Source organism: Scyliorhinus canicula, chromosome 3 (assembly GCF_902713615.1).
Source record: "Scyliorhinus canicula chromosome 3, sScyCan1.1, whole genome shotgun sequence".
Taxonomy (NCBI): domain Eukaryota; kingdom Metazoa; phylum Chordata; class Chondrichthyes; order Carcharhiniformes; family Scyliorhinidae; genus Scyliorhinus; species Scyliorhinus canicula.
This window is the reverse complement of record NC_052148.1, coordinates 229,748,542-229,761,904: the sequence shown is the minus strand read 5'-3', so window position 1 is coordinate 229,761,904 and position 13,363 is coordinate 229,748,542. Positions and strand designations below refer to the sequence as shown.

Sequence of the window (13,363 nt, the reverse complement as noted above, 5' to 3'; positions counted from 1 at the left end):
AAGGGGGGGAGGAAGGAAGGGGGGGGAGGAGGAAGGAAGGGGGGGGGAGGAGGAGAGAGGGGGTGTGTGTGGGTACCGGCTTTCAGAGGGAGGGTGATGTGGGTACCGGCCTTCAGAGGGAGGGAGGGGGGTGTTGGTACCGGCCTTCAGAGGGAGGGGGGGTACCGGCCTTCAGAGGGAGGGGGAGGGGGGTACCGGCCTTCAGAGGGAGGGGGAGGGGGTGTTGGTACCAGCCTTCAGAGGGAGGGGGGTGTGGGTACCGACCTTCAGAGGGAGGGGGGTGTGGGTACCGGCCTTCAGAGGGAGGGAGGGGGGTGTTGGTACCGGCCATCAGAGGGGGGGGGGGGGGGGGTACCAGCCTTCAGAGGGAGGGGGAGGGGGGTGTTGGTACCGGCCTTCAGAGGGAGGGAGGGGGGTGTGGGTACCGGCCTTCAGAGGGAGGGAGGGGGGTGTGGGTACCGGCCTTCAGAGGGAGGGAGGGGGGTGTGGGTACCAGCCTTCAGAGGGAGGAGGGGTACCGGCCTTCAGAGGGAGGGGGAGGGGGTGTGTGTGTACCGGCGTTGAGGGGGGGGGGGACCCTGCGTTGAGAGGAGAGGGGGGGGACCCTACGTTGAGAGAGGGGGGACCCTGCGTTGAGAGAGAGGGTGGGGGGTTGCGGCGTTGCGAGAGATTGGGGGACGGCGTTGGAGGGGGTAGGGGTGGTGAGGGGGGTAGGGGCGTTGGAGGGGGTAGGGGTCGTTGGGGGGTAGGGGTGGTGAGGGGGGTAGGGGCGTTGGAGGGAGGTAGGGGTGGTGAGGGGGGGTGGTTGGGATTGGGGTAGGGCCCCCCCCCCCCCCCCCCCTCCCACTCACCCTCGGACACTGAACGGCGTCAACCATCATCAATGGTTGACGCCGTTTTAAAACTACTCTGTTTTTCGCCGACGTGACCCGTGGCCACGTCGGCGGGACTTCGGCCCATCCGGGCCGGAGATTTGGTGAAAGAAAAATATAATGACATCCTGCCGGCGCCAGCTGTTTTCAGAGGCTGCCGGCGGGATTTGCACAACGCCGGTTTTTGGCCGGTCGGAGAATAAAAAACCTGGCGGGAGCGGGATTAACGCCGCTGCCGGCCGATTCTCCGACCCTGCGTGGGGCGGAGAATTTCGCCCCTCATGTGACAGTCTAGAACTTGATGGGAGAGTAGAGGATCAGAATAAAGAGGTGCCAATTTAAGACTGAGATGAGGAGGAATTTCTTCTCTCAGAGTTGTGAATCTTTGGAACTAGTTGTCACAGAGACCTGTGGGGGAAGAGTGCTCGAGTAAAATTAATGCTGAGATAGATAGATTCTTGATCAGTAAAATAATCAAGGGTTACGGGGAAAGGGGAGGAAAGTGGACACGAGGAATGTCAGATCAGCCATGATCCTATAGAATGGTGGAGCAGGCTCGAGGAGCTTATTACAAGAAAGGTCTTTGAAACAAAATGCTTTGATGTTTTCAAGTGTGAAAGTTAAGGAGTGATGAATTCACACTAGCTTTAAGACATTTCCTCCCAATATATGATGGAAAGAAATAAAGACCTGGGGAAGAGAAAGTGCTACAATTGCACTGTTCACAAAATCTTAAAGTCCTGTTCACATTCAAATTTTGAAGTAGTACTGGAGAACTCCCATGATGACCATGGTATTTAAGCCAGAGACTAACTGAAGTCCAAGGTTCTAGTTCTTTTCTGTGAGTTATCTATTCCAGTGGAACAAGACTTAAATACAATCAAAATCCTTGGGTTAGAGAGAGAAAAATTACTGAAAAGCATGGTCATTAGGACAATACTAAAGGGTGACTTTGGCCTGGAAGCAACTGTGCATCAATAAGGAATCAATGCTCAGGAAATAAAATAATTCAAAAGGGAAGAAAACATAATTTAATTAAAGATAGCAGGCAGTTGAATATTATCGATGTTGCATTATAGCATTACAGTAATTTAATATCCACAGTTATTTCTGCTACTGTGTATTAATATGGTACCTGTGTTGTGTTGGTGATAGGTAAGCAGATGCCCAAATCATTCACAGTCAGCTGCAAAAAAAGTGTGCCGAATGCTTGAGCAGAGGTTTGCTGAATTCCAGGCAGTTTGTCAACTACTTCTTTTGTAGCCACATGAATGTCCTTGTGTAGTGCCATTCGTTGTTCATTCCAGTTGTCATAAGCAGCTTTGTAATTCAGCCAGAAAAGGACAGCTTCAAAATGGAAGATTATGAATGAATGAATTAGAATCAAATAAAGAAATCCATATGATTGGGTTTGTTTTCACCTCTTTAACTTGCCTTTTCAATCCTTCACAAAGAGTTTGGCATGACAAATATGTTACTCAGTGGCAACAGGATGTATGAAACCAACATTGGAAATAAAAGCAGAATGCCATTTGGCACTGCGAGCCTGCTCCGCCATTCATTATGTTGATGGCTGATCAAGTTCAGTACACTGACCCTGCTTTCCCCCATATCCCTTGATTCCTTTATCCCTAAGAGCAATATCTATTTTCTTCTTGAAATTACACAACGTTTTGGCCTCAACTATTTTTTGTGGTCGTGAATTCCACAATTCACCACTCTCTGGGTGAAGCAATTTCTCCGCATCTCAGTCCTAAAATCTTTACCCCTTATCCGCAAACTATGATCCCTCGTTCTGGAGACCCCACCATCAGGAACATGCTTTCTGAATATATCCCGTCTAATCCTGTTGGAATTTTATTAGTTTCTATGCAATCTGCCCTCACTCTTCTAAACTCCAATGAATGTAATCCTACTTGACTTCGTCCCGCAATCCCAGGAATCACCAATGCCCTGTATAATTGCAGTAAAACATCCCTATTTCTATGCTCAAATCCTCTCGTTATGAAGGCCGACATACCATTTGCCTTCCTTACTGCCTGCTGTACCTGCGCACTTACTTTCAGCAACTGATGCAAGAGGACACCAAGGTCTCGCTGAGTATCCACCTCTTTCAATTTACACCCATTCAAATAATAATCTGCCTTCCTATTTTAATCTCACATTTATCCACATTATACTGCATCTGCCATGCATACGCCCACTTACACAGTCTGTACAAATCCCGCTAAAGCATCTGTGCATTTTGCTCACAGTTCACCCTCCCACCCTACTTTGCATCATCTGAAAATTTGGAGATCATATATTTCGTTCCCTCGTCTAAAGCATTAATATATAATGTGAACAGTTGTGGTTCTAGCACAGATCCCTGCAATATCCAACTAGTCACTGCCTGTCTTGTTCCAATCGGAACAAGATACATTTATTCCAGCCTTTTGCTTCAGGTCTGCGAACCAGTTTTCTATCCATTTCAAGCCTACCCACAATCCCATGCGCTTTAACTTTACAAAGTAATCTGCTATTTGAGACCTTGTCAAAAGCCTTTTGAAAGTCTAAATAAACCACACCCACTGGTTCTCCCAGGTCAACTCTATTACATCTTGAAAGAATTCCAGTAGATTTGTCAAGCATTATTTCTTTTTTGTAAATCCATGCTGACTTAGTCTGATTATACCACTGCTTTCTAAATGCTGTGCTATGAAATCCTTGATAATGGACTCCAGCAACTTCCCTACTAACGACATTAGGCTCACGGGTCAAAAGTTCCCCATTTTCTCTCTACCTCACTTTTAGAATTGCGGAATTATATTAACAACCGTCCAATCCGTAGGAACCATTCCAAAGTTCAAAGAATTTTGGGAAATGACCACCAGTGGATCTACTATTTCTGGGGCCACTTCCTTAATTATTCTGGGATGAAGATTATCAGGCCTGAAAATTTATCCGCTTTCAATCCCCAAATTTCCCCCAAAACATACTAATTTCCTTCAGCTCCTCGCTAAAACTTGCGTTTCTCAGAACTTCCGGTACATTGTTCGTGTCTTCCTTTGTGAAAACAGAAGCCAAGTACAAATTTAGTTCCTCAGCTATTTCCTTGTTTCCCGTTATGATTTCCCTCGTTTCTAACTGTAATGAGGCACACACATCTTACTTTTTATTATATAGCACAAGCTAACTGCAAAACTCTCTCTCAAAAAGTTGCAATCAAATATTCTCTGGGATCAGAGGATGCCATTATTAGTCCAAATTCCAAATCTTAACTGGTCTTTTCCATATTTGCATGTGCATGTGCAGAACACAATGCAGACTAGCGGATATTAGACTAAAATGTTGATTTCAATTTCTAAGGTGTTTCACCCTGTGTGAATTGATCAATGTATTGTTTTATATGTATTGTTATAGTAGCAACCATTATCATGCCATGGAATACATAGGGCGCGATTCTCCAACCCCCACGCCGGGTATGAGAATCGCGGGAGTGCCGGGTGATTCCCGCCACGCCGCCCTGACACCCGCACGCGATTCTCACACCCCCCCCCCCCGGACAGGCTGCTCGCCGTTTCGAACGGTCGAGCGGCGATTCTCCGGCCCGGATGGGCTGAGCGGTCTGCCCAATCCGACTGGTTCACGCCGGCGCCAACCATACCTGGTCGCTGCCGGCGTGAATAGTGCTGAACGCTGCGTGTGCGGCCTGTGTGTGTGTGGGGGGTGGGGGAATCGAGCACCAGGAGGTGATCAGTAGGGGTCTGGCCCGCGATCGGTGCCCACCGATTGGCGGTTCGGCGTCTCTAAAAGACGCACTCTTTTTCCTCCACCGCCCCGCAAGATCAATCCTCCATGTCTTGCGGGGCGCCCACGGGGAGGACGGCAACCGCGCGTGCGCAGGTCACGTCATTTAAGCGCTGCCAGCCGCGTCATTTACGCGGCGCAGCTTTGACGTGGCGCCAAGGCCCGCGCGCAAAATTGACGCGCCGTCGCTCCTAGCCCCCTGGGGGTGGGAGAAAAGGGGGCGAGGAGCGGCCTCCGACGCCAGAGTGAAAACTCCAGTTTTCACTCTGGCATCGGCACTTTGTCTCCCATTGGGAGAATTTCGCCCATTTGGCCATCATGCAGGCACTGGCGCTCCAAATGAGCATTTTAACCGAGTTCAATTCTTCTGCCTTTTCCCCTTGCATATGGTTTCTATTCAAATAATCATAGAATGCTCTCTTGAATGCCTTGATTGACCCTGTCTCCACCACACTTCCGGGCAGCGTATTCCAGACCCGAACAATGCGAAAAGACTTCTTCTCGCATCGAATTTGCTTCTTTTGCAAATCACTTTAAATTGTGCCCTCTCGCTGTTCCGGTTACGAACGGGAACAGTTTCTCCCTATCTACTCTGTCCAGCCCCCTCATGATTGTAAACACCATGATCAAATCTCCTTTGAACCACTCCAAGGAGAAGAATCCCAACCTCTCCAATCTACCCTCATAATTGAAGTTTCTCATCCCTGGAACCATTTTTGTAAATCTTTCTGCATTCTCTCCAATGCATTTGCATCCTTTCTATAGTGTGTCACCCAGAACTGTGCACAATACTTCAGCTATATCAGCATAACCTCCTTGCTTTTGTACACCACGTCCCTATTAATAAAGCCCAGGATACTGTATACTGTTCTCTTCACAGGTCTTGCTACATTCAAAGAACAAAGAACAATACAGCACAGGAACAGGCCCTTCGGCCCTCCAAGCCTCCCCCGACCATGGCACCTGCCAAAACTAAAACCATATGAACCTTTCCCACCCTATTCATATATTTGTCTAGATGTCCCTTAAATGCCGCTATTGTCGCTGCTTCCACCACTCCCCAGGTTCCATAGATTTAACACCCTCTGTGTAAAAGACTTAACTTGCACATCAGTTCTAAACTTTTCCCCGTGCGCTTTAAACCTATGTCCACTAGTACTTGACTCTCCTACTCTCGGAAAGAGAAACCGACTATCCACTCTGTCCATGCCACTTATAGGGCGCGATTCTCCGAGCCCCATGCTGGGCTGGAGAATCGCCGCAAACATGCCACGACACCCCGACGCCGGCACACGATTCTCCGAAGTGCAGAGCGGCCGCGCAGAAAAAGCAGAGTTCAGCCGGCGCCGTTCACCCCTGGTCGCTGCCGGCGGGAACTCTGCGCGAAAGGTCGTGGGGTGGCCTGTGGGGCAGGGTAAAGCGCACCTTCACCGGGGCGGGGGGAGCTCCGATGGGGTCTGGCCCGTGATCGGGGCCCACCGATCGGCAGGCTAGCCTCTCTTTCCCCCCCCCCCCCCCCCACGCCGGGCCTACTTTGCTGCGCAGCCGGCCCCTGAACCCCTACGCCATATTGCGTAGGGGCTGGCGCGCTGAAGAAGTCCCTCACACATGTGCAGGTTGGTGCGGCCCAACTGCGCATGCGTGGGTTGGCGTGGCGCCCATTTGGCACCGGGAAGGGAGGCTTGAGCGGTGTGACCTGTTCCAGCGCCGTGCTGGCCCCCAATGGGGGACAGAATCGGTCGTCCCCATGCCCGTTTCGCGCCGTCGTGAAACGCGACAGCGTTCATGACGGCGCGAACACTTAGTCTCCATTTTGGAGAATCGCCCGTATAATCTTGTCGACCTCTTTCAGGTTGCCTCTCAACCTCTATCGTTCCAGTGAGAACAGACTGAGTTTATCTAACCTCCCCTCATATCTAATGCCCTCCATACCTGGCAACTTCTTAGTAAAACACTTCTGTACCCTCTTCTAGTATTCTTCTGGTCGTGAGACGACCAGAATTGTATACATTATTCCAAATGAGGTCTAACTAAGGACCTGTACAGCTGCAACATGACTTGCCATTTTTTTAATTCAATGCCCCGACCAATGAAGGACAGCATGCCGTATGCCTTCTTGACCACCTTATCCATATGCGTTGTCACTTTCAGTGATCGGTGGACATGCACGCCCAGATCTCTCTCCCTGTCAGTACTTGCAAGAGTTCTACCATTTATTGTGTAATTGCTACATGCATTGGACCTTCCAAAGTGCATTACCTCACACTTGTCCAGATTAAACTCAATCTGCCATTTCTCCGTCCAAGACTCCAAGCAGTTTATATCCTGCTGTATCCTCTGACAATCCTCTTCCCAATCCGCAACTCCAGCAATTTTTGTGTTGTCTGCAAACTTACTAATCAGACCAGCTACATTTTCTTCCAAATCATTTATATACACTACGAACAACAAAGGTACCAGAACCGATCCCTGTGGAACGCCGCTAGTCACAGCCTTCCATTCAGAAAAGCACCCTTCTACTGCTACCCTCTGTCTTCTGTGCCCAAGCCAGTTCTGTATCCAACTTGCCAGCTCTCCTCTGATCCCATGTGACTTCACCTTTTGTGCCAGTCAACCATGAGGTACCTTATCAAAGGCTTTACTGAAGTCCATATATATATCTACTGCCTTTCCCTCACCTCTCATCTTTGTCTCTTCCTTGAAAAACTCGATCAAATTAGTGAGGCATGACCCTCCTTCACAAAACCATGCTGTCCATCTCTAATAAGTACATTTGTTTACAAATGTGAGTAAATCACATGATTTACTCACATGATGACATTCAACAAAATTGGGATTGAGATAGTGAGATTCAGCAACATGGAGGAGGCATGGGGATTTAGTAGCAGTGGAGATAAAATATGGGGTTTGGCTCAATGGCAGCCTTCATCTTGCTGATGGATCCAGTAATACTGTAGGGTAGGATACTCCATATTGTTGCAACAACTAGAAAGGAGAATCTCATTTTCTGGAATAACTGGGAAACAGAGGGGCAGCACAGAGTCTGATGACACTGGGTTAGATAGAGATTGTGGTGCATGGTGTTTGAAATATACAAGACCAAAAGCTGGGGTTTCCTGGCATTGGATAGAGAACTCTTGGACCTGAAACACGGACTGGAGAGGCTTGGGAATTGGCGGGGGGGGGGGGGGGTCCAGAACTCCACACTATCCTCAGATAGTTTGGGGGGGGGGGGGGGGGGGTGTCAGAACTCCACACTATCCTCAGATAGTTTGGGGGGGGGGGGGTGTCAGAACTCCACACTATCCTCAGATAGTGCAGGGGATGTATCTCTAGGTCAACCGACAGCTAGAAAAACATACCTCTGTCAAAGGCCACAGGTTGTGCATATATTATTGGTCGACTAAGTGTGATGAGAACAGCTTCTCTATCGAAAGCACCACTGATCTCTTCTTGAAGTGCATTCCTCAGTCCAATCCGTGTTTTGAAATATGCCACTTGATGAAAATCTGAACCAGCTTCTTCATAGACCTGGAATAGGAACACAAGAAATAAAAATAAAACATTTTAAAAAGTCAATGCTACGGTGAAAAATTTAAACAGAGGTAAACCCGGTCAGACCAAATACAAGGAAAATTATGAAACTAGAGACGGCTGAGGCCAGCAGATAGTCGGATGTCAAAGTGCAACAGTGGATAAAATTTTTGCCCACAAGTAATAAAAATTAAGCTTAGGAGCTTACATTTTACATATGCCAAGAAAACTATGGTATTCCAGATATCACAGAGGCTACATAATGAATGATTAATTTAGAGATATATATTGATTAGCTTTTTATTTAAAAGAAATTGAGAGATGAGAGGAACATGAAACATAGAAATGAGATGACGTATGGGCGGCATGGTGGCACAGTGGTTAGTACTGCTGCCTACAGGACTGAGGACCCGGGTTCGATCCTGGCCCCCGGTTACTGTCTGTGTGGAGTTTGCACATTCTCCCCATGTCTGCGTGGGTTTCACCCCCACAACCAAAAGATGTGCATGTTAGGTGGATTTGCCACGCTAAATTGCCCCTTAATTGGAAAAATATAATTGGGTACTCTAAAGTTATAAAACAAAAGAAATGAGATGAAGTATAATAAATATGTGAATCACAGTAGGTTACAAAGGGAAAGTGGACAGTGTTTGAGCTTTTTTAATTTTTTAGCTCGTTCATGCCTGCAACAGAACAATGGGCGCGATTTTCCGCCCCCCACGACGAGTCGGAGAATAGCGGGAGGGCCTTCCCGACATTTTTCCCGCCCTCCCGCTATTCTCCCCCCCCCCCCCCCCCCCCCCCCCCCCGCCAACTGCCGACACGAATCGCTGCCGCCGTTTTTTTACGGCCGGCAGCGATTCACAGCTGATAGATGGGTCCAAGTCCCAGCCCTTTACGCTGTTTTTACGAATGGCAAACACACCTGGTCTGGCCGTTCGTAAAAACGGCGGGAACAACTCGCTTTTTATAACCATGGCACCGATTGGCACGGCAGTACCACAGCCGTGCCAAATGTGCCATGGGCCCGCGATCGGTGGGCACCGATCGCGGGCAGCGGGCCCGATGCCCGCGCACTATTTCTCCTTTCGCCGCCCCGCAGTATCCATTCGCGGGGCGGCTGAGGGGCATCCCGGCCTGCGCATGCGCGGGTTTCGCGCAAATACGCGATGACGTCATCCGCGCATGCGCGGGTTGGAGTCTTCCAATCCGCGCATGCGCGGCTGACGTCATATGACGCGTCAGCCGGCGCTAACTCCGGCAAGCGGGCTTAACGAAATTCGTTAAGTCCGTGATGCCGGAGCTTACGGCGTCGGGCTGCTATCCCCGACCGGGGACCAGAATCGGTTCCCAGTCGGGAAGGGGCGCGCTGGCGTCAAACCCACCCGGGTTTGACGCCAGCCTTACGATTTCTCCCGTTTTGGGAGAATCGCGCCCAATGTATCATCTACCATGGTGCGATTCGAGCCTGGAATCTGCATTGCCGCAGGTTTGTGTATTACCAGTTCAGTAACCTCTACCATTGGGCCATGGGACACTATGTTAATAAGAGACTAACTATGGAACTTAACACTCAATAAGAGGCAACAAACCAATTAGCATGGGTGAATTCAATTGGCCAAGGATAAGCTGGGCATTCTTTAATGGGAGTGAAAGGAGTGAGGGTATTATTAGTCATGATAATCAAATGCAACATATCGCGTCGGGGTAAGGAATATTCATTAATTTATTGGAAAGTAAAAGAATGGAAATAATTTTGCTGGCCTGCACAAGGTGGGGTCATGGTGGGAGGCAGTAAAATGTGGACTGAGGAAACCATGCTGATATGGCCCCTGGCTATGTTCCGCTGCTATCGGAGAAAATTACTGATGGCGGGACCAGGAAACTGAAGGGGAATTATTACCAACCAGTCGTGATTGTTACCAGCACTCATTTCTGGCCACTGTCGGGACTCTGACTCTGGGAGAATACTGTCCCATGTCTGAGAACTGGAGAACGGTAAAAATAATCCCAACTCCGAAGAATCAGTAGAAAGATGAAGATGATTCTAAGAACAGGCCACTAAGTCCATTATCTATTGGAAATAAAAGCATGAGAAGGTATCATAGAAGAAGCAACAATTAAACACCTAAAGAATGATGCCTAGAGCAAGTCGAAAAAATTTTACAGGAGGGAGATCAAGTCTTTAAAATCTATTGAACTTCAAATAGATAATTGATCGACTGGCAAAAGTTGTATATTTAGGTTATCATAGATTATCATAGAATTTACAGTGCAGAAGTAGGCCATTCGGCCCATCGAGTCTGCACTGGCTCTTGGAAAGAGCACCCTACCCAAGGTCAACACCTCCACCCTATCCCCATAATCCAGTAACCCCACCCAACACTAAGGGCAATTCTGGACACTAAGGGCAATTTATCATGGCCAATGCACCTAACCTGCACATCTTTGGACTGTGGGAGGAAACCGGTGCACTCGGAGGAAACCCACACACACACGGGGAGGATGTGCAGACTCCGCACAGACAGTGACCCAAGCCGGAATCAAACCTGGGACCCTGGAGCTGTGTGTTATCCACAATGCTACCGTGCTGCTAGATTTTTGGCATACTACCAATGGAGATAAGTCCAGAGGGCATGAAAAAGGGGACCCCTCTTGGAGCAGAGATCAGAGATTCTCTCAGTAGAGGAGGCTATATGTTTCATGGGTGTGGAGGGAATATCAGAATGGGAAAAAAATGATAAAGGCACACTGTGCATTAGTACTTGGATCACATTGTTCATAAATTATCTGAAAACAGGAAAATAAATAAAGCTGTAAAAAATTACCAAAGGGTGAAAGAAAAAAACATTAGAAATAACAGGATACAATATAGAGGCCTCTAAAATGATATGGGACTGTACTGACAAATGTTGCATTTTATATGAACAAATGCAAGATCCCACGAATAGGAAAGAGAAATAACAGTGGGGATAAAAGGCTCACAGGTCATTTATTGGTGGTTAGTTCATTGATGTCATCAGAAGTGTCTGCAACAGCAGAAAACAAAGCAAAAAAATCTTTACAATCTTGAAGGACTGTTACTGAGCTGGTACAGGCTGACCTCGCTTGTTGCATATAGTTTTTCTATCACAGTATAGTGGGAACATCCCCGAGTGTGTATAGAAGACGACAAATAAACTGACACTAGAGATTAGGCACCAACATTATGAACAGAGACGAGAGAATCAAGGAATATTTACACTGGACAAAAGAGAGCACAAGTGTGGCCTTATCAGAGATAGAGAGAGAGAAGAGTGAGTGAGAGAGAGAAGAGTGAGAGAGGGGGAGAGAGAGATGGGGGGAGGAGTGTGGGAGTGTGAGTGGAGAAGTGAGAGTATGTGTGAGAGAGATGTGAGAGTGAGAGAGAGAGGTGTGAGTGTGAGAGAGTTGATTGTGTATGTGCATCTGATATGAGAATCTAGCTCTCCAATAGCCCTCGTAATAGTAAACAAATTTGTGAACATAAGTGGCATCACTCTTACCAGTAAAAAAGACAAGGTTGAAAAAGAGAACTTTTTAATTATAATCAATGAATATATACAAGGAATAGAATATACTTTTATAAATTTGTTTATGTTTGTACCTGTTGCCCCCAAAAAAATCAACTTTTGTGGTTGAACTCTTTCAACCTAATAAGAATGTTTCTCAGGAGTTCTGTCAGTACTCTTCTGAGGTTTGTAGTGTTCCTTGACTGAAAAAGGTTTGGAAACCATGCTATACTCGATGAACGAATTATCCTTCTTTATGATTTGAATTTTTCATCATCCTCTTGTAGCACTGCATTTAGGTTTTTCAAATGTAGTGAGCAGCATAATCAAAGACCCCTCCCATCCGGCTTACACATTCTTCCAACTTTTTCCATCGGGCAGGAGATACAAAAGTCTGAGAACACGTGCAAACAGATTCCAAAACAGCTTCTTCCCCACTGTTACCAGGTTCCTAAACACCCTCTTATGGACTGATCTGATCTCTTCGCACATCTTCTCTACTGAGTAGTACTACTCTCCTGTATGCTTCACCCAATGTCTAAGTCTAAGTATGTCTAAGTGTCCAATGTCTAGGTATTTACATTGTGTATTTTACGTTTGCCCTATGTACTTTCTTTTCATGTACAGAATGATCTGTCTGAGCTTCACGCAGAACAATAGTTTTCATTGTACCTCTATACACGTGACAATAAACAAATCCAGTCCAATCCAATCCAATTCATTGTTCTATAACCACTGATAATCATTGGGTGCAATTTTGAGCCTGTGTTAACCATGCATGAGATCGCCGACGTGGGCAGAAAATCCGTACTGAATAGTGATTCCTGATTTTCCACATCCCCCGCCAATGAAATCATGATTTAGCTCACTGGGCTAAATCGCTGGCTTTTAAAGCAGACCAAGCAGGCCAGCAACACGGTTCGATTCCCGTATCAGTCTCCCCGGACAGGAGCCGGAATGTGGCGACTAGGGGCTTTTCACTGTAACTTCATTGAAGCCTACTCGTGACAATAAGCGATTTTCATTTTTTCATGAGGTGCACCCCCACAAAGGGCGAGAACGTAACTTCAATGTTTTTCAATACATTTCAATGTAATTACCCTGCCACATGATTCCCCTTCACTGAATATTCAAACCTCTCCAACGTGAGGGTTTACAACAGCTATTTGAAGATTTGACTCAGTCGAGGGGATCTCCCCAAGGAAACAAGGTAAGTATAGCTCCTGGGGGGAAAGAGACAGGCACAGGTTTGCACTACCAGGTTAGCACAGTGCCAATTTGTGCCAAGGGGCGGTGCTGGGGAGGAGCTCTGGGTGCCACATTGAGGGAGGTTCCCCTTATATGTGGTGGGGGAGGGGGGGGGGGAAGAGTACCAAGGCCACTGAGGGGGTAAATTGTACACAAGGGGGGGTAACGGAGGGAGCAGGTAGTGATGTGGGGTGAGGGATGTCAGTCATACATCTGATGTTGGGAGGGGCGGGGAGAAGTTGGTCTTCAGTTCTGAGCAATCTCCGTGGAGCTGGCCTTTCCAGAGAGGCTCAAGACCTGGAGTGAAAACTGTTCTGTGCAACTGGAAAGCCACGCAGCGGTTGTCAATCTGAGCCTGACACATTGAAACAATATGGTAAAATTCCACCT

General features: G+C 47.6%; 1 protein-coding gene across 12 annotated transcripts in view; it reads right to left on the bottom strand.

Annotated features, from left to right (window-relative positions):
• kiaa1109 (KIAA1109 ortholog) overlaps positions 1–13,363 on the bottom strand; it is a 534,122-nt gene that overhangs the window by 131,706 nt on the left and 389,053 nt on the right. For all 12 annotated transcript variants that reach the window (XM_038792378.1, XM_038792369.1, XM_038792381.1 and 9 more), the window contains 2 exons: positions 8,024–8,192; positions 2,008–2,219 (listed from right to left, as the gene is read on the bottom strand). In XM_038792378.1, the coding sequence (XP_038648306.1) occupies positions 2,008–2,219; positions 8,024–8,192 (381 nt within the window). The remainder of the gene's footprint in view (positions 1–2,007; positions 2,220–8,023; positions 8,193–13,363) is intronic.